General features: G+C 37.1%; 3 protein-coding genes across 5 annotated transcripts; all 3 read left to right on the top strand.

The window, feature by feature from the left end:
• Positions 1 to 3,720: 3,720 nt before the first annotated feature.
• Positions 3,721 to 4,753, top strand: LOC140541900 (C-X-C motif chemokine 11-6-like). The gene is made up of 4 exons (XM_072664698.1): positions 3,721 to 3,857; positions 3,972 to 4,095; positions 4,193 to 4,282; positions 4,468 to 4,753. The coding sequence occupies exons 1-4, from the start codon at positions 3,800 to 3,802 to the stop codon at positions 4,478 to 4,480; spliced, it is 285 nt and encodes a 94-aa protein (XP_072520799.1). The 5' UTR covers positions 3,721 to 3,799; the 3' UTR covers positions 4,481 to 4,753.
• A 4,406-nt stretch (positions 4,754 to 9,159) lies between these two features.
• LOC140541983 (C-X-C motif chemokine 11-6-like) lies at positions 9,160 to 10,059 on the top strand. The gene is made up of 4 exons (XM_072664801.1): positions 9,160 to 9,246; positions 9,353 to 9,476; positions 9,575 to 9,664; positions 9,830 to 10,059. The coding sequence occupies exons 1-4, from the start codon at positions 9,195 to 9,197 to the stop codon at positions 9,840 to 9,842; spliced, it is 279 nt and encodes a 92-aa protein (XP_072520902.1). The 5' UTR covers positions 9,160 to 9,194; the 3' UTR covers positions 9,843 to 10,059.
• Positions 10,060 to 12,560: 2,501 nt separating this feature from the next.
• On the top strand, positions 12,561 to 18,170 carry LOC140541791 (C-X-C motif chemokine 11-6-like). 3 transcript variants are annotated; one of them, XM_072664577.1, is made up of 4 exons: positions 12,561 to 12,649; positions 12,756 to 12,879; positions 12,978 to 13,067; positions 17,834 to 18,170. In XM_072664577.1, the coding sequence occupies exons 1-4, from the start codon at positions 12,598 to 12,600 to the stop codon at positions 17,844 to 17,846; spliced, it is 279 nt and encodes a 92-aa protein (XP_072520678.1). In that variant the 5' UTR covers positions 12,561 to 12,597; the 3' UTR covers positions 17,847 to 18,170. The 3 variants fall into 3 exon arrangements, with proteins under 3 accessions (XP_072520678.1, XP_072520677.1, XP_072520676.1); XM_072664576.1 differs by lacking the exon at positions 17,834 to 18,170 and adding an exon at positions 13,233 to 13,465; XM_072664575.1 differs by lacking the exons at positions 12,561 to 12,649; positions 12,756 to 12,879; positions 12,978 to 13,067 and adding exons at positions 17,150 to 17,267; positions 17,359 to 17,482; positions 17,579 to 17,668 and having other exon boundaries at positions 17,834 to 18,164.
• The last annotated feature ends 2,605 nt before the right edge of the window (positions 18,171 to 20,775 follow it).

Here is a 20,775-nt window from a genome sequence, read left to right as displayed (position 1 = left end):
TGTAAAGTTGCCATTTTTGAGATACAAGTTATTTGCGCAACAGTGACAATATTTTTAAGTATACCTGGGCATGGACATAGATCTATTCTTGTCTTTGGACTAACATAGTTGTGACTTATTGTGACTTATGAGGGGACATGATGACCCATAAATGCTTTAATAAAGGATTGAGGGGGGGGGGGGGGGGGGGGGCAGTGGGTTGCACTGACTTTCACTGTTACTAGACCCAAGAACTAGACCCAAGTAAATAAAAAACATAAAAGAGGTTGCAGGACCACACAGTGGTCACAAGTAAATCGTAGGTGGTCAGTAATTTCATGGTAAACTGGTGTCAAAAACCAGAGGAACTGAGGGGGAGGACAGTTTGTCTGCAATGCTTGTTTATTTGCATCTCTTGTTTGTGGTTCAAATAGATGCAAGATGTCAGCCATTTGGACATGTTTATAGGACATGGAATACATGTCATTCCTGGTCTCTGAACATCTCTGCAGATCCTCTGTAGGAGTACGACCTTCAGTTGCGTTTATTCAAGAATGTTTAGCCTGTCGATCAAAAATGACCAAAGACCTGCAGTTCATACTTTATGAAGTTCAGGTCCACTAAATAGACAAAAGCACTGGTCATACATGTTTTTTTTTTCAAATTCCTGCTCTTTAAGAGTAAATTTGAAGCATTGCTATGTGGATTTGATTGCATTTAATGACAAGAGTGTTGGTGAGGAGCTCTAGACAAAGCCTAGCACCAATCTTGGGACGCTGCTGAGTGTAAGTAAAAGTATTTCTGAGAAAAGTAAACAGCTGGCACAAGATGAAGCTGTGCTGAAACTATAAGTGGCATTCTGGCAGAAAAAAAGGTCATTTCTATCAAAAGACTGTATTGCGACACATTTAAAAGCGTAGATTTGCATTGACCTTCTTTTATACCATTTTCCTCCACACAGTTTTTCATTGGTTTGAATATGATTCTTTTAAATGCAATGTATACCATCATCAACAGCCCTCTGACCATTTTCTTACAGTTACAGTTTCACCTGTAATACACAGAAGAAAATAAGCCTGAAAACTACAGACAAAATATCATCAACAGCATAAAGATAATCAAATCATGCTTATATGGCTGTATCACAGAAACACAAAGTGAAGTGAGAATAGGAAGACGTGTAGACAAAAGGTATGTAACTGCATTGTCCATATAACAATGACAGTGAGAGCTGCAATCACACTAGAACACTATGTTAACTCATACAGGAAACAACACAATGACCACAGTACAATTCACAGTATGGGTAGAAAGTAAACAACTTGGCTTGCAAATGATGCATGCAAAAAAAGCTTCACAAGACAGTTTGTTGGAGGCAGATACATATCAATCCACAAGGGGGCGTGTCTGCTAAAGCAGTGATTATCTCAGAGATGTGCATGCATGCTTCTGGCTTTGATAAAACATTTGTACTTATGTAATACTTATGCTACACTGAAATTGCAGCAAAATAAGGAATTGGTCCAACAGGGTTTCATCTCCATATCAACAGTGCAGAATTTCTCAGTAGGCCATGCTATCTTCTTCCTTATCTTGTGTCCCAGCATAGTGGTCTACAAGATCATGCAAACAGAGGAAAAACAGTAATAATAACAACACATTACACATGGAATCTTCAAGTATGAGGAATCTTCTAGTATATGCTAGTAAACAGATGCTAGGTTAGTTAATTAGTAGTAGTTTTAACCGTAAGCAGATAAATAGAGTGGAAAAGCAAGATGATATTAAGCCAGCCTGGGCTAACCTTTTCTTAATAACCACCAAACCTTAAGCTGTATGCTTATGAACAATAGCATATTAGCAACGTTGGCTCATTTAAACAATGTGTTTATCCATTATATGTCTGAAAATGTCATGTCTCATGATGTAACAGTGAACATATCTCTGGGAGGCTGGGAGTGGAATTCTGATTTGAAATGGAACAGGTTGAAATATTACCACAATAAGAGTACTTCTATTGTTTATATGTGTGTTTAAAATAACTTCAATTAAATGAATTACAGAATAGTTCATATATTTTGAATAGTATTATTAACAATAACAATAGCAGCAGTAATAATAATATATTGTATAGTAGTATAGTGATAAATAAAAAGTAGCAGGTACAAAATGTGGCTGGTAAAATCCACCTATTGCCTATTTCTTGCCCTGTGGTAAAGCAGTCTCCATCGGAAAAGCCGGGTGAGGAGAGTTAGTTTCAGTTTTATTTGTCTCTCAGAGGAGAAAATAGATCATTACCCTTCTCTACACTACATAAACCACTGAACGAGCTCAAAGACTTCTTCTTTCTCTGAAATTCTAATATTACAGGGAATAACTAAGGCACTGAAATAATATGCAGTGGAATAGGCCAGACCAGATCGAATTTCAAAGCTAACTGCAGAAAATTACACTGAACCTGGAAGATTGAATTACTTACCTACATAAATCATGAACCAGGAATCTTTAGTTTGTGATCTTCCAAAAGGAACATTTGCAATGCACCAACATCTATAATGAACCTATAGATACCAATGATGGCGTGCAAGAGGGGGCTGTGAACATCATTGGTGAGGGGGTTTTGTTTCAGTTTTATTTGTTTCTTTGAAGAGAAGGTCATTACCCTCCCCTCACCACTGAATGAGCTTAAAGACCTTCTCTGAAATTCTACTATTACAAGGAATAACTAAGGCACTGATATAATATGCAGTGGAATGGGCCAGACCAGATAGAATTTCAAAGCCAATTGCAGAAAATTACACTGAACCTGAATCACTTACATAATTATTGATGTACGACTGTAAAATAAACCTTGTTTTGTTTGCTTTCTTCTAAAACATGTTTTATTTCATTTGCAATGCTCAGCGGTTAGTCTAGGGGCAATAGTGGCTCAGCAGTTAGTCTAGGGGCAGTGGTGGCTCAGCGGTGGGCTATTGCTGACAGGGTTGTGGGTTCGATACCTGGGCTTGACAAGTTGCTACTAAGCAATGTCCTTCACTCTCTCTGTTCCCCGGGCGCTGGAGTTGGCTGCCTTGAGGAATCAAATGCAGAGGATACAACGTACAGTGTACTGTACAACGTACAGTAGCAAATGCATGCCTTTTTTATCTTTAATGCACCATCATCACCATCAGCTATGGATGCCAAGCATGGCTTACATCAGTTTGTCCTACTACATGACATATATTTGTGATCCCTGCCTTTAGATCTATGGGAAAAACATCAGCATCCAGGAAAGGGAATTGTGGTCTAAAGTGTCTAAAGTGTCTAAAAACATTAGATTTTTATCACCACCTTCATAAAAAACACATGCTGAAAGAAATGTCTTTTAGAACAATTCAAATTGGAATAAATGTCCAGAGACTTGTGAAACCTAAGCCAAGGCAAAATAAAGATGTTCTGGTGGACACCCAAGATTCTTATTTTGGTTGAGTCAATTTTTCTTTTGTCACCAATTTGTATATATCTTGCTATACCTTGTATATACCTTGTGTCTTGCTAACATGCTAAACATAAATATTTAATTATAAAATCAGCATAGAACATTTCATGCAATGCATTAAGATGGGTATTTCCAAGACAGAAGGAAATGGATGTGAGGAGTGGAAAGTGAAAGTAGAACACAAAAAGGCTGGGACTAAGGAAAGCCCCAGTAAGCACACATAAAACTAGAGTGAGCAAGGGCTCCTATTCTCAGAGCTTCTTAAGCAGCCAAATCAAGAACATCTCCAACAGAATCCACAAGAACATCACCAAGAACACCTTACAGAACTTCGGCAAAATGAAGTCTGCTGTAGCTTTTGTTGTGGTTGCCTGTCTACTTCTAGTTTATGTACAAGGTAAGATTCTTCCTTTCACTTGTCAGATCTCACTGCTTTGGTAAAGCATTAAATAGATGCATAGTGTAAACAGTCACACAAATGTAAACTGTCCTTTCTTCTACTTACTTACAGGACAGAGGACTAGTGTAAACAGGTGCTTATGTCAAGGTCCTGGGAGGAATACAATTCATCTAAAGCATGTTGAGAAGATTGAAGTTTATCCTCCTAGTCCATCTTGTGACAACATGGAAATTATGTAAGTTTAAAATAAACTAATAATACTACTAATGATAAGAATTGATTATTTAACCAGCCATTCAACCATCTAACTTGTCTGATGTTTACTTTTTTAGTGTCACATTGAAGAATGGTGCAGGGAAAAAGTGCTTGAACCCAGAATCCAACTTTGCCAAGAATTACATCAAGAGAGCGATCAAAAAGAGGTGAGAGCATCAGCTTGAACACACTACTATTGGTTATTATGTATTGTAATATGTATATGGGCCACCACTTTGTTAAGCAGGTGCAACAATTTCAGCAATTCTGTTAAATAATAAAAACAAGTGATAAAGTGCAAAAATAAGAAAATATTTTTTGTTGATAAAATGTTTTTATTTTTGTCTTTTAGGAGTGCTCATTAACTTTCAGAACACCAGTGAAGAAGAGGAAGAAGAGGCTGTTTCACAGTCCTGGACTGATACTGCTACTTGAACTACATATACACATCCAGTTGTTTTAGTTGTTTATTTTCTGTAAATATTTAATATTTCTTATGTGGTTTGTTGTTGTAATTTATAAAAAGATACAATTGTATAGTTGCACTTACATAATTTATAAATTTTATATCATAGAAAACAACTTTGTGTGGCTATTTATATTCTTTTATGGATGTTCAACTATGTGTTTTTGTGAAAGTGCCTGAAATGTCAAATTTATGTCAAATAAATGTTGACAACAATGTTTGTCTAATGTATTTTGTCCTGTAAGCATTTCAAACTTTGAGATGCAAACCTTATAATTGTTACTTGAGATGCCACTTTGGGAGAAACACACTCAATGAAGGAATTACATTTTTTTTAGTTTTTAAGGTATTCTTCATTATTCATGGTTAGTCCTCCAAAAAGTATGAAAAACACATCACATCATCTAGAAATCAGATTTGTGTCTCAATAATTGAGACAATAATAATTGTGGCTGTGTCACAGAGGCTGATTTATTTTGAACAACATAAACAGCTTTAAAATGTTGAAACTTGTTCTGGTTTGCTGAATGGAAATATGATACAATCAAATCAGTGTAAGGAAATCTGACCTGCACTGTTATCTACAAGCAGTTGTTCTTGATTTTCTAATTGGAGCAAACATACAAAGTAGGAGTTTTTCTTTCATTTGTCATTTTACCGCACATTTACTATAAAACGTATAGTCAAGCAGCCAGTAATCTTCATTAAAACTGTAAAAAAACTCATTATTGTTACAATGACTCATTTTACTTTTAAGATCACAGTAAATCTGGCCTTTGTTGTCCTGTCAATAACACATGTTTTGAATCTTTTATAAATCTAAAATCATATTATATAAAATCATCTTTTATATAATATGATTTTGCAATCCTACACTTCATATCGTTATTGAAATTGAAAAAAATCTGATACAATTGAAAACCTTATTCAAAGGTGGATTTCCTACTAAAAATCAGAATCAGAATCAGAATCAGAATCTCTTTATTTCACCAAGTATGTTACACATACAAGGAATTTGTCTTGGTGAGAGCAACACGTATGACAAATAACACAGAACACAGATTATTTACAGTATTAAACTAAAGGAAAATTACACTAACCAATAAAAAAAGATTGGATAAGAAGTTTAATTTCACTTTTATAGGTTGTCTTTAAAGAGAGTCTGGTCTACCACAGACTTCTCTTTTCTCTGAAATCCTACGATTACAAACTGTGGCACACCGTCTTCTTGAGGGGAATTGGAGGACACTGGGTTGAAGAGGGCAGCAGACATTTCCCAGCCTATCAAAACTCTTTCAGACAAATGTTCAGTTTATCCAGCTTCTTACAAACCAGCACTTCAATTCATAGACCTTTCAGTCTGCTGTCCATCCCAGTATGTCTTGCACCAGCATTTGTAATACACTGCTCAAAAAAATAAAGAGAACAAATAACACATCCTAGATCTGAATGAATGAAATATTTTCATTAAATACTTTATTCTGTACAAAGTTGAATGTGCTGACAACAAAATCACACAAAAATCATCAATGGAAATTAAATTTATTAACCAATGGAGGCCTGGATTTGGAGTTGAACACAAAATTACAAAGGTGCACAAAGGCGGAGGTAGCAGTCCTGCTGCTGGGTTGTTGCCCTCCTACGGCCTCCTCCACGTCTCCTGGTGTACTGGCCTGTCTCCTGGTAGCGCCTCCAGCCTCTGGACACTACACTGACAGACACAGCTCGCATTGATGTGCCATCCTCGATGAGCTGCACTACCTGAGCCACTTGTGTGGTTGCAGAGTCCGTCTCATGCTACCACGAGTGTGAAAGCACCACCAACATTCAAAAGTGATCAAAACCTCAGCGTGAAAGCATAGGTACTGAGAAGTGGTCATACTACACAACATACTAAAACGTGAACTGTTTGTACAGTTAAATAGGTTTTTCCCTGGCTGATTTGTTTTAGATTTTAACATCATTCTGTGTCCGTCTATGGAATGATGCAATTTGGAAAAAAGATGATGAAGTCTTGCATGACGAAGTCTTGTCTTGTGAACTGCTGACTGAAAACTAAACCTTTCACTAAATACAGAAGCTTTGAGGAAGTGAAATTCGCTCCAAAAAATTTCCACCAAAGCAGTGGGTAAAGACCAGCCTGAGCATGCAATCATTCAATCACTCATGCTCTTGATGAGCGGCTTCTAAATTATCTTTAAGAACAAGAGTGAAATTAAGTCTGCTAAGCTTTTTTTGCTATTGCTTGTGTGTAAACAGCAAACATGCTAGTTAGAAGTTTTTAGTACATTTATTACACTGTACTAATTTAAACTGTAGCTCATTCTTGGTGGCAAAACATTGAATGGGTATGTAATAATACAAGCAGTTTTGTGTATTTTTATTTCTTTACAAAAAACACAAGAACAACATAAAGAGGTCCTAAGCTGAACATGGTTTGTTTACATGGTTCTTGTTCATTTACATTTCCTTTTTTTCAGTAAGAGCTTATAGATCTACTTCACGTTCTTTGAGACCCACAGTACTGAGTCGTTCTCTCGCAATGGAACGATAATGGAACTCCAGTGGATTTTTTCAGATCTCAGTAGTTCCATTTTTTTTCTGGATCTCTCAATCAGGTTTTGGAACTGCAGTTTTAGAAACCGACACCTATTGTCCTTTGACTTTCTTCTTCCTTCATCAAGATATTTGACTATCTATGGTTGTTGACTGAAGTCGACAACCATTTCCTTGGTCTTGTCTACATTCAAGTGAAGGTTGTTGACTGTACACCAGTCTGTCAATGTGTTTTACTTTTCCCCTTGAAAAGTAAATCTGTTTCTCTCTAAGCTGTTTTCTCTCATTTGCATGCATCACTGGTGATTCACAAACTACACTGTCACACAAATAAAACAAATGTAAATGTAAATGTAAAATCCATGACAGTGTGGTTTGTAAATCCCCAAATTACACTGTAAAATCCATGAAAATGATTCTAGCAGTATAGTTTCCATTAATATGATGGTGTGTATTTAATTATCTTGACTATAAGGTTTTCAAAACACTCTGATGAACCCCCTATTGATCATGAACATCAATTCATTCATTTTTAAGCTCATTAACATTTCAGTTCTGATTGGCTGTTACTGAGGTTAACATATACTGATATGCCACCTGAGGCTGAATAGGACTAAAACACTGCGTGCTGTATGTGTGGTGTGGCTTGCATGTGTGGGGTGGCTGTTGCTCTGTTACCTTCAAGTTGGTTAAGAGGTGATTTATGAATAGCAATATCTCATATCTCCAAAAGAATTTCTTGCCGTGTTCAGCCAAGTTTAAAATGATCCGCAACGAGCCTATCAAAAACAACTAACTTATGGTGAATACCACAATGAACTGACAGCTAATACAGCAAACACTTATAAAAACCAATCAATCCCATTAAAACAATTCTTTATTACCAACCCCTGAGCAAACTGCAGTTTCTAAAAATCTCTTGTCATGCTAATGGTCCACTCTTACAATTGCATTGAAAGTGAAGGCTGTTGCCAACTACTAAGTTAAAAAATGTAGTTTGTGAATATATTTCTAATGTTTTTTATTTTAGTTTTATTTTGACTTCTTTATGTACTAAACACAAAATAATTCTAGCATTGATCAAAAACATGGTGCTGATTTTTGCAGAAATGTCATATAAGCAAAAACTTTGTGAGCAGAGATTAAGTTTTAGTTTCATTTCTTCCTTCAAAAAAATAAGCATATTATTAACACCCACTGAACACTGAACTACCTCGGAAAGCTCCAATTTCTCTGAAATCCTAATGCTACAAAGAATTCCCAAAAGACTATAAATCTATCAACATTAATCTAGAAAGACAATACAAAAAATACAATAAATACGACTCATTACTGAGTAGAGAAAGTTAGAATAAAGTGCATAGAAATTTAACATGCCATGACATTATATGCAGACAGCTAATAATGCACATGAAACATGAAACACAGCAGGTACTGAGGTAGTATGTGTGGAATATATAAATAAGTTAAATAGGATGCTGACAGGTTACAGTGCTATGGGTCGTGGGCGGTGTTGGGGGGTCTATGTCAGCCTCTGTTGTTTAAAAGTCTGACTGCTTGTGGGACAGAGCTATTGCAGAACTGTACAGTGACAGCACGGGTGCTCCTGTACCTTTTGCCAGACGGCAGCAGTGAAAAAATGTGAGGGATGAGTGGGGTCCTTCACAATGCTGATGGCCTTATGGGTGCAGCGTGCAGTGTGAATGTCTGTGACAGAGGAGTCTTCCGTAGTTGCATCATAAACATTCAGGCAGAAATGCTTTAAACTCACCAAGTTTGCCATGCACCAGCAAAAAAAACATTTATGACTTCATGAGTTCAAGACTAGCAGTGTGATGAAATCAAGGATTAGACACTACTGACTGGGGAAAGTACTTCCCAGGAAGAAGGAATTTGAAATTGAGAGGAAGCTCTGGGGAAACTGAAAGTAGTTCAGGCAGAAGCTGGGGGATGGGGAAGCCCTGGTCTTAGCATATAAAACTGGAAGAGTCCTCAAGAACATCACCAACAGAGTCCTCAAGAACATCACCAAGAGCACCTTCAAAAACAAGAGAGAAATGAAGTCTGCTGTAGCATTTGTTGTTCTTGCTTGTCTGATTCTTGTGCAAGGTAGGAGTCTTTCTTTCACTGTCCTATCATTGACTCTTATCATAACTCTAGAATTCTTTACAAAACACCTGTAGTAATTTGGCAAATGCACTGTATTTATTTGCAGGACAGAGGACCAGTGTAAAGAGGTGCTTGTGTCAAGGTCCTGGGCTGAACATGGTTCGTCTACAGCGTGTTGAGAAGATTGAAGTTCATCCTGCTGGTCCATCCTGTGACAAACTGGAAATTATGTAAGTTCAACAACAATTCATACTGATAATGATGAACATTGATTTAATCCTGCATTGATGATTACATTCGTCTAACCGGTTTGCTTTTGCTGTTTTAGTGTCACATTCAAGAACGGTGCAGGCCAAAAATGCTTGAACCCAGAATCCAACTTTGCCCTGAATTACATCAAGAAGGCCGTTCAAGAGAGGTGAGAAGTGAGAACATCAGCTTGAATACAGATTAATGTGCTGAATCATTTATATTAATTCTATACTGACAAACAGTGAAAATGTATATAATAAAAAAACCTCTGGTTGCATTAAATGATTAAATGAAAATGTGTAAATGAATGACAAACTTTTCTTTTTTTCAGGGGTCCTCAGTAAACCATTTGATGAAACATCAGTGAAGATGAGAAGGAGGAGTCTGAGAACATCAGTTTTAGAATGCTGCACTGACTGTCTATACTGATTACTGATATTGTAAAAACTGTAAATAAACATGGTTATTTAATTTGTGAGACAGAAACAATAGTGTATTGGCAGCTGTATAATGTATATTTTAGACAAAATCTTTTGTAAGATTTTTATACTTCATTTTAAAAAGATGCAATGTGTTGCATGTTATTAACATGCCAAATAAATTATGAACAATAATATCTGTGCACTCTCATTTTTCCTGTAAAAATTATTTGTACATGGAATGAGACACTGATATTAGACAAAGGAGCAGGGTTAGAAGGATGAAAACAACAAAGGAGTACATTAACGGTAGTCTAGACAAATATCAATATTAAAACAAAGCACTGCTTGTGACGTGAAATCCTCAAATGTTATCATTTCACTCTTTCCTCAACACACAGCTAACCAACAACATCGATAGTCTAGGGGTCATGTAAAACATTAGGATTAGTCCTGAGGACATGTAAAATATTAGAGGTAGTCTGGGGGTCATGCAAAATGGTACATGGTAAATGGTTCTTGTTCATTTACATTTCCTTTTTTTCAGTAAGAGCTTATAGATCTGCTTCACGTTCTTTGAGACCCACAGTACTGAGTCGTTCTCTCGCAATGGAACGATAATGGAACTCCAGTGGATTTTTTCAGATCTCAGTAGTTCCATTTTTTTTCTGGATCTCTCAATCAGGTTTTGGAACTGCAGTTTTAGAAACCGACACCTATTGTCCTTTGACTTTCTTCTTCCTTCATCAAGATATTTGACTATCTATGGTTGTTGACTGAAGTCGACAACCATTTCCTTGGTCTTGTCTACATTCAAGTGAAGGTTGTTGACTGTACACCAGTCTGTCAATGTGTTTTACTTTTCCCCTTGAAAAGTAAATCTGTTTCTCTCTAAGCTGTTTTCTCTCATTTGCATGCATCACTGGTGATTCACAAACTACACTGTCACACAAATAAAACAAATGTAAATGTAAATGTAAAATCCATGACAGTGTGGTTTGTAAATCCCCAAATTACACTGTAAAATCCATGAAAATGATTCTAGCAGTATAGTTTCCATTAATATGATGGTGTGTATTTAATTATCTTGACTATAAGGTTTTCAAAACACTCTGATGAACCCCCTATTGATCATGAACATCAATTCATTCATTTTTAAGCTCATTAACATTTCAGTTCTGATTGGCTGTTACTGAGGTTAACATATACTGATATGCCACCTGAGGCTGAATAGGACTAAAACACTGCGTGCTGTATGTGTGGTGTGGCTTGCATGTGTGGGGTGGCTGTTGCTCTGTTACCTTCAAGTTGGTTAAGAGGTGATTTATGAATAGCAATATCTCATATCTCCAAAAGAATTTCTTGCCGTGTTCAGCCAAGTTTAAAATGATCCGCAACGAGCCTATCAAAAACAACTAACTTATGGTGAATACCACAATGAACTGACAGCTAATACAGCAAACACTTATAAAAACCAATCAATCCCATTAAAACAATTCTTTATTACCAACCCCTGAGCAAACTGCAGTTTCTAAAAATCTCTTGTCATGCTAATGGTCCACTCTTACAATTGCATTGAAAGTGAAGGCTGTTGCCAACTACTAAGTTAAAAAATGTAGTTTGTGAATATATTTCTAATGTTTTTTATTTTAGTTTTATTTTGACTTCTTTATGTACTAAACACAAAATAATTCTAGCATTGATCAAAAACATGGTGCTGATTTTTGCAGAAATGTCATATAAGCAAAAACTTTGTGAGCAGAGATTAAGTTTTAGTTTCATTTCTTCCTTCAAAAAAATAAGCATATTATTAACACCCACTGAACACTGAACTACCTCGGAAAGCTCCAATTTCTCTGAAATCCTAATGCTACAAAGAATTCCCAAAAGACTATAAATCTATCAACATTAATCTAGAAAGACAATACAAAAAATACAATAAATACGACTCATTACTGAGTAGAGAAAGTTAGAATAAAGTGCATAGAAATTTAACATGCCATGACATTATATGCAGACAGCTAATAATGCACATGAAACATGAAACACAGCAGGTACTGAGGTAGTATGTGTGGAATATATAAATAAGTTAAATAGGATGCTGACAGGTTACAGTGCTATGGGTCGTGGGCGGTGTTGGGGGGTCTATGTCAGCCTCTGTTGTTTAAAAGTCTGACTGCTTGTGGGACAGAGCTATTGCAGAACTGTACAGTGACAGCACGGGTGCTCCTGTACCTTTTGCCAGACGGCAGCAGTGAAAAAATGTGAGGGATGAGTGGGGTCCTTCACAATGCTGATGGCCTTATGGGTGCAGCGTGCAGTGTGAATGTCTGTGACAGAGGAGTCTTCCGTAGTTGCATCATAAACATTCAGGCAGAAATGCTTTAAACTCACCAAGTTTGCCATGCACCAGCAAAAAAAACATTTATGACTTCATGAGTTCAAGACTAGCAGTGTGATGAAATCAAGGATTAGACACTACTGACTGGGGAAAGTACTTCCCAGGAAGAAGGAATTTGAAATTGAGAGGAAGCTCTGGGGAAACTGAAAGTAGTTCAGGCAGAAGCTGGGGGATGGGGAAGCCCTGGTCTTAGCATATAAAACTGGAAGAGTCCTCAAGAACATCACCAACAGAGTCCTCAAGAACATCACCAAGAGCACCTTCAAAAACAAGAGAGAAATGAAGTCTGCTGTAGCATTTGTTGTTCTTGCTTGTCTGATTCTTGTGCAAGGTAGGAGTCTTTCTTTCACTGTCCTATCATTGACTCTTATCATAACTCTAGAATTCTTTACAAAACACCTGTAGTAATTTGGCAAATGCACTGTATTTATTTGCAGGACAGAGGACCAGTGTAAAGAGGTGCTTGTGTCAAGGTCCTGGGCTGAACATGGTTCGTCTACAGCGTGTTGAGAAGATTGAAGTTCATCCTGCTGGTCCATCCTGTGACAAACTGGAAATTATGTAAGTTCAACAACAATTCATACTGATAATGATGAACATTGATTCAATCCTGCATTGATGATTACATTCGTCTAACCGGTTTGCTTTTGCTGTTTTAGTGTCACATTCAAGAACGGTGCAGGCCAAAAATGCTTGAACCCAGAATCCAACTTTGCCCTGAATTACATCAAGAAGGCCGTTCAAGAGAGGTGAGAAGTGAGAACATCAGCTTGAATACAGATTAATGTGCTGAATCATTTATATTAATTCTATACTGACAAACAGTGAAAATGTATATAATAAAAAAACCTCTGGTTGCATTAAATGATTAAATGAAAATGTGTAAATGAATGACAAACTTTTCTTTTTTTCAGGGGTCCTCAGTAAACCATTTGATGAAACATCAGTGAAGATGAGAAGGAGGAGTCTGAGAACATCAGTTTTAGAATGCTGCACTGACAGTGTGTCTATACTGATTACTGATATTGTAAAAACTGTAAATAAACATGGTTATTTAATTTGTGAGACAGAAACAATAGTGTATTGGCAGCTGTATAATGTATATTTTAGACAAAATCTTTTGTAAGATTTTTATACTTCATTTTAAAAAGATGCAATGTTGCATGTTATTAACATGCCAAATAAATTATGAACAATAATATCTGTGCACTCTCATTTTTCCTGTAAAAATTATTTGTACATGGAATGAGACACTGATATTAGACAAAGGAGCAGGGTTAGAAGGATGAAAACAACAAAGGAGTACATTAACGGTAGTCTAGACAAATATCAATATTAAAACAAAGCACTGCTTGTGACGTGAAATCCTCAAATGTTATCATTTCACTCTTTCCTCAACACACAGCTAACCAACAACATCGATAGTCTAGGGGTCATGTAAAACATTAGGATTAAAATATTAAAGGTAGTCTGGGGGTCATGCAAAATGGTACATGGTAAATTAGTGATGAACACATTTGAAATTAACTCCAGACATTTAACCTCATATCTGTTATGAAATAATGAGGAAACACTTGCTCATCAAAACTGCTTCAGTCGTCTAATTGTGCAATTACATTTGAGTCTACTAAATGAAAGAATTATGGAAGGATTAAAAATGCATTGTCACTGTTTAAATACTTACAGACCAAATACAGTAATAGTCTCACCATGAATTTCTTTCAGAATGACTATCATTGTTGGAAAGGCAATAAAGGTCCATTTATGATTTGTCAACCTTCAGTGGCATAAAGCATAATTCTAATACATAACAAATGGGTTAATATGTCTGTAATATGTATTAGCAACCTTTAAATGTTAAAATTTTCTCAGTTTAACTCTCTTGCACATGACACGTTTAGAGAGCAGAGAAATGAAATGAGACACATTTGGGTTAAATCTGCACTCTTAAAAAGTGTCTTAAATGGTTGTTGGAATTTTTAACAATAGACAAGTCAAGGTGAATGGTAGGAATTTACATTGCACATTGAAATTTTTACAGAGATAACAAAAACATAAACTGTATGTATACAATACTGCCAGCAGATTAATGGATAATACCTAATGATGTTTAGAGGTTTTACCTGCTATTACAACTACTGAGTTGTCAAGTAAATGTCAGTTTGAGTAAAGTCAGTAAATATTTTTGTATTGTTTCCCTTATGTGGATTTTTATTTTTGCATTACCATATCTGCAAAATAATTCTTGCTGCTGAAGAAATTGCATTCAGAGATGGATTTTTGAAGCAGCTTCTTTATAATTTCGACTCAATTCTATTTATTTTCAGAGAGGAAACAATTGTAAACCTGAACCACTGTGAGAAAAGATGAGAGGTCTAGTTTCAGTTTCATTTATTTCTTTAAAGAGAAGCATGTTATTAACACCCACTGAACTACCTCAAAAAGCTCTCATTTCTCTGAAATTCTACTGCTACAAAGAATTCCCAAATGACTTGCAATTTACTCAGTGAAATAAATAATTGAACAATATTACAGTAGAACTAAACTCTTTGCAGTTTATAATAAAGTTTATAAAAAATCAATATATTGTATTTAAGAAAAACAAAAACAGAAACATGTATAAGAAACATGTACAAATATGCTTATCTTTCTCATGTCATTTAGAATACAAATAAAGTGCTGGTGGTTTTATACTTTGAAAATGTCTGTCTTTTGGTAAAATCACCTCTAATGGCTGGCCCAGCGCGTCGGAATGTGACCCTTGAGGGTGCAAGGGCGCAGCACGAGGGCCTTCTGGGGTTACAAGCATGAAACTCCTGGATCAACGGCAAATCCAGGATGTGATCAGCCGGCACCCAGGAGTGCTACTTGGGGTGGCGCAACAACGGAGCCAACGTGAACACGAGTTTAAGCACCTGAAAGGACTCTTCGCGCGCAGAGTCCAAGTGATGCACCGGGGAGCTCCCTTGAGAAAAGGCGTGATGGGTGCTGCTAAACTGCTGAAATCATGGATAAACCTACGATAGAAATGAACAAATCCTAGAAAACGCTGGACCTCCTTAACAGAACCAGGAGACGGCCTGTCTAGGACCGCCTGGACTTTGGCCTGGTCCATCTGAACCCCCTGCTCGCTAATTAGGTACCTGTGAAAAGGGATCTCAGATACATGAAACATGCACTTTTCTAGCTTTGTGAAGAGCTGGTGGGCCCAAAGCCTTGCCAGGCGAACCTGGCGCACGTGCTTGGGCAGGTCGGGGGAGTAGAAGGCCTGGAAGACGGAGGGGGCATTTGCCAACCCATATGACATGACCCGGTACTGGTAATGCCCCAGCAGTAGAAGCAGAGCCCCTTGCGACTTCTTCTGCGCTCCTCAGGGGAGAGGTGACCGACACCCACCTCCATCGGCTCGCTGGCAAATGGCATCGTCGATTAGGTGGCTGCGGGTTGAGCTCGGAAGCGGGACAGATCACTGGGTTACAAGACAGGCCGGTCTCCTGGTACTCGCAACTGGCCCCCCCGCACTCCGGGAACAAGCGGTGGTAGGGTGACCTAGGAGCTGGTCAAGCCAGATAGCGATAAGCTAGGAACAGGGCCACTGACGCAGGCTGGTTCTACCCACTACCTGCAGCTTGGGCTCTAAACTCTAGCGCATAGTGGGCTGCCGATCGGTTGCCCTGCTCCACCCATGAGCCTTGAAATGCTTAAGGTAATGCGATAAGGGCTTTTCGCTAAGCTCCTCCCATGTGGCGGTGGCCCAATCTAGAGCTTTAACTGTGAGACGGGAGACTAAGAAGGCGATCTTCGCCTGGTCAGTGCCGGTCGGTTGGTTCTTAAACAAGACACAGGTCAGAGAACCTTGCATAAATATGAACCGTAAACTAGAGTCAACCTGAACATGCTGGTAATGTGTGCGGAATTTCTACGCGTCCCAGGATTCCAACAGAGTCAGTTCATGACAGTGAACAAAGGGGTTAAAGCTCCTTAAGTACTCCCAGTCCCAGGTGAAATACATGAACATGGCAATGAACACTAAGTGATCTCAACAGAACATGAATCAACACAAATGAACACAAATTAACCAGAAACAAGGAGGAAGTCCTTATTTCGCACCTCCCGGGGGAGGGCGCGATGATGAGGGCCTGACAGGAACGCTGTTTTGATTGTCATAATTAGCATGTTTGTTTGCCCTTGAATTACTTGCAAACAGCTTTAAAGAGAATTCAGCATAACTAAAACATTAAGACATATATTTGAAATATTTGGGTTGTACATACTCCCAATTCCAATCATGGCCATTGTAATGAAAAAGTGTCTCTGTAAAGAATCATTTCACACCAAAGTACTATTCTTTTTACTCAACCACAAAATTATGCAGAAGAAAAGTTGGTGTAATTTCCTTTTAAGCAGTCACAAGCTTAAATTTCATTTAACTTATTTAAAGTTAAATGAAACTTATTTAAAGTTAAATATTTATTCAAATGTATAAAGGTCTTACATTACATATTAGGTTCAACAGTGAATAACACTTTATTTTTTAACACCCTAAAGTCTTTTGTAGCTGCACCAAACATCCTGAAACTAGCAGAATTTGTTTATAATGGACCAGTATGCAAATTTCATTCACTTTAAGACTAACAGTGTAATGAAATCAAGGATTAGACACTACTGACTGGGGAAAGTACTTGCAAGGAAAAGGGAATTTGAAATTGAGAGGAAGCTCTGTGGTGGAAACTGAAAGTAGTTCAGGCAGAAGCTGGCACAACGGGAAGCCCCAGTCTGAACATATAAAATGGATCAGTCTCAGAACTTCTTTAGCCATCGCTGGAGCATCTTCAAGAACATCACCAACAGAACCCTCAAGAACATCACCAAGAGCACCTTCAAAAACAAGAGAGAAATGAAGTCTGCTGTAGCTTTTGTTGTTCTTGCTTGTCTGATTCTTGTGCAAGGTAGGAGTCTTTCTTTCACTGTCCTATCATTGACTCTTATCATAACTCTACACCTGTAGTAATTCAGCAAATGCACTGTATTTATTTGCAGGACAGAGGACCAGTGTAAATAGATGCTTGTGTCAAGGTCCTGGGCTGAACATGGTTCGTCTACAGCGTGTTGAGAAGATTGAGTTTTATCCTGCTGGTCCATCCTGTGACAATGAGGAAATTATGTAAGTTCAGTAGAAATGGACAATGATAATAATAATGATGTGCAGAGTTATATAATTACATTCATTCGTCAAACCTGTTTGCTTTTGCTGTTTTAGTGTCACATTCAAGAACGGTGCAGGCCAAAAATGTTTGAACCCAGAATCCAACTTTGCCCAGAATTACATCAAGAAGGCCGTTCAAGAGAGGTGAGAAGTGAGAACATCAGCTTGAATACAGATTCGTTTGCTGAATAATGTATATTAATTCTATACTGACAAACAGTGAAAATGTATATAATAAAAAATCCTCTGGTTGCATAAAATGATTAAATGACAATGTGTAAATGAATAACAAACTGTTCTTTTTTTCAGGGGTTCTCAGTAAACCATGTGATGAAACATCAGTGAAGATGAGAAAGAGGAGCCTGAGAACATCAGTTTCAGAATGCTGCACTGACAGTGTGTCTATACTGATTACTGATATTGTAAAAACTGTAAATAACATGTTTATTTAATTTATGAGACACAAGTGAGTTGGCAGCTATATAATTAATGTACAGACATTTTAGACAAACCATTTTGTAAGATTTCTATATCTAATTTAAAAACTTTACAGAAAGAATGCAATGTGTTGCTCATTTTTAACATGCCAAATAAATGATATAAAATAACAATTTCATATTTTCTATCAGAATATAATAAATTGTGTGCAAGAAATGAGATGATAAGTTTTTTAAATTAATATAATGATGGTGACTGGCTTATCTTGCTTGCTTGCTTATCATCATAATAAAAGGTCCAAACCACGGCATATCCCTTTAAAATGTGGAAACCATTTGGCTTATTTAGCCTACAACAAAGCAAAGCAGGAAGAGCTGCAACAGCTCTCATTGTTTGACCAGTAGACATACTCAACTTAAAGGTTTTGATCAACAACCATAAATAGACAAAAATAACTGGTCTAGATATGAAGGTGACAGAACTCGATTTCCACTCATCATAATCAGAACAGATGTGGTATTCTCCGGTTAACATCATATCCTGAACAGGAGGTTTTTAGGAGGAAGATGTTTTTTTTTTTTTATGTATATATGTTGTGTTTTTCTACTACTGGTCCTTCAGTCTGCATCAGGTAATTATAAATAAATATTCTATAAAAATCAACAAATGAAAGTCAGACATTGATTTTGAACTATGCTTCAACAGAATTATTTTAAAAAGTAAACTCATGAAACAGGCCTGGACAAAAACGACGATACCCCTGAAAATAATGTGACCAAGGGCACATGTTAAGTCAAGGTGTGTCCACTAATTAGCATTACAGGTGTCTACAATCCTGTAATCAGTCAGTGAGCCTATAAATAGGGCTACAGGTAGTCACTTTGCTGATTCGTCACATTGTGTGTACCACACTTAACATGGACCAGAGGAAGTGAAGGAATAAGTTGTCTCAGGAGATTAGAAAGAAAATTATAGACAAGCATGTTAAAGGTAAAGGTTATAAGACCATCTCCAATCAGCTTGATGTTCCTTTGACTACAGCTGCACATATTATTCAGAAATTTAAGATCCATGGGACTGTAGCCAACCTCCCTGGACGTGGCCACAGGAGGAAAATTGATGACAAAGAGACGGATAAGACGAATGGTAACAAAAGAGCCAAGAAAAACTTCTAAAGAGATTAAAGGTGACCTTCAAGCTTAAGAAACACCACTGTCAGATCGCACCATCCGTTGTTGTTTGAGCCAAAGTGGACCTCATGTGAGACGTCCAAGGAGGACACCATTGTTGAAAACAAATCATAAAAGTGTACATGTTGACAAGCCCCAAAGCTTCTGGGAGAATGTCCTATGGACAGATGAGACAAAAAGGGAACTTTTTGCCAAGGCACATCAGCTCTATGCTCACTGATGGAAAAATGAGGCATATCAAAAAATGAACACTGTCCTTACTGTGAAACATGGAGGAGGCTCTGTTATGTTCTGGGGCTGCTTTGCTGCATCTGGCACATGGTGTCTTGAATCTGTGCAGGGTACAATAAAATCTAAAGGCTATCAAGGGATTCTAGAGAGAAATGTGCTGCCCAGTGTCAGAAAGCTTGGTCTTAGTCAAAGGTCATATGTCTTGCAACAGAATAAGGATTCAAAACACACAGCTAAAAACACCCAAGAATGGCTAAGAGGAAATCACTGGACTATCCTGAAGTGGCCTTCTATGAGCCCTGACCTAAATCCTATTGAGCATCTTTGGGAGGAGCTGAAACATGCTCTCTAGAAAAGGCACCTTTCAAACCTGAGACAACTGGAGCAGTTTGCTCATGAGGAGTGGGCCAAAATACTTGCGGAGAGGTGCAGAAGTTTCATTAACAGTTACAGGAATCGTTTGATTGCAGTGATTGCCTCAAAAGGTTGTGCAACAAAATATTAAGTTAAGGGTACATTTCTGTCCAGGCCTGTTTCATGAGTTTCTTTTTTAATAATTCTGTTTAAGCATCTTTTAAAAACAATGACTGATTTTCACTGATTAATTTTAATAGCATTTTTATTTATTATTACTTTCAAGTTATTTCTGTGACCATTGTGGGTTTTTCTTTCATTAACCGAGGGTTAACAACAATTTTGTCCATGTGTGTATGGTCAGATTTCAAAAACTAATTCTTGTGAATCACATTTGCAAACTTGCTTATTACATAAGCAGTGATCGGCAATGTCAAGACAAAGCATTTTCCTATATACCACAAAAACTGTTACTTTTCAAAGTATTGTTATCAAATCAAAAAACATTTTCAGTTTTATACAAATTGATTTGTTCAACTCAAATGAAGTCTTTAAATCAAATAATGGCTTCTTCAATTTGAGTATTTCATTTGAATAAAGCCAGTCTAATTACCTGTTACCATATAGAGTAATTCTTTAGGTTGAACGAATGAACCACTTTGTCTTACCTGTTCATGCTTTGTATGGAAATGACTGTATAAAATAAACTGTATAAACTCGAATAAACCGTAAAAGCTTATGCAAAAATATATTTTTTTATAAAGTCACCCCACTCATTTCACCACCAATGTGTAGGCATTTTCCCATAGGTGTTCACTCATTTTCTCATTGCAGTGTAAAGACATTCGGATTCTAACACAACATACACAAAAGGTATGACAGGATTGGTATGTCTTTTATGAATAAGTTATGTTTTAAGCATAAATAATAAATATTAGTTCATTTTATCTTGACTGACCATTTAGCGTATGAACTACAATTGGTTGATTTTATTGATTTCATAAATTCTTAGTGAGATCACTGGTAAATCAGTTTGAT

The sequence above is a fragment of the Salminus brasiliensis genome, chromosome 20 (genome assembly GCF_030463535.1).
Source record: "Salminus brasiliensis chromosome 20, fSalBra1.hap2, whole genome shotgun sequence".
Taxonomy (NCBI): domain Eukaryota; kingdom Metazoa; phylum Chordata; class Actinopteri; order Characiformes; family Bryconidae; genus Salminus; species Salminus brasiliensis.
The sequence above is the reverse complement of the archived record's forward strand: the minus strand, read 5'-3'. Positions and strand labels throughout refer to the sequence as shown.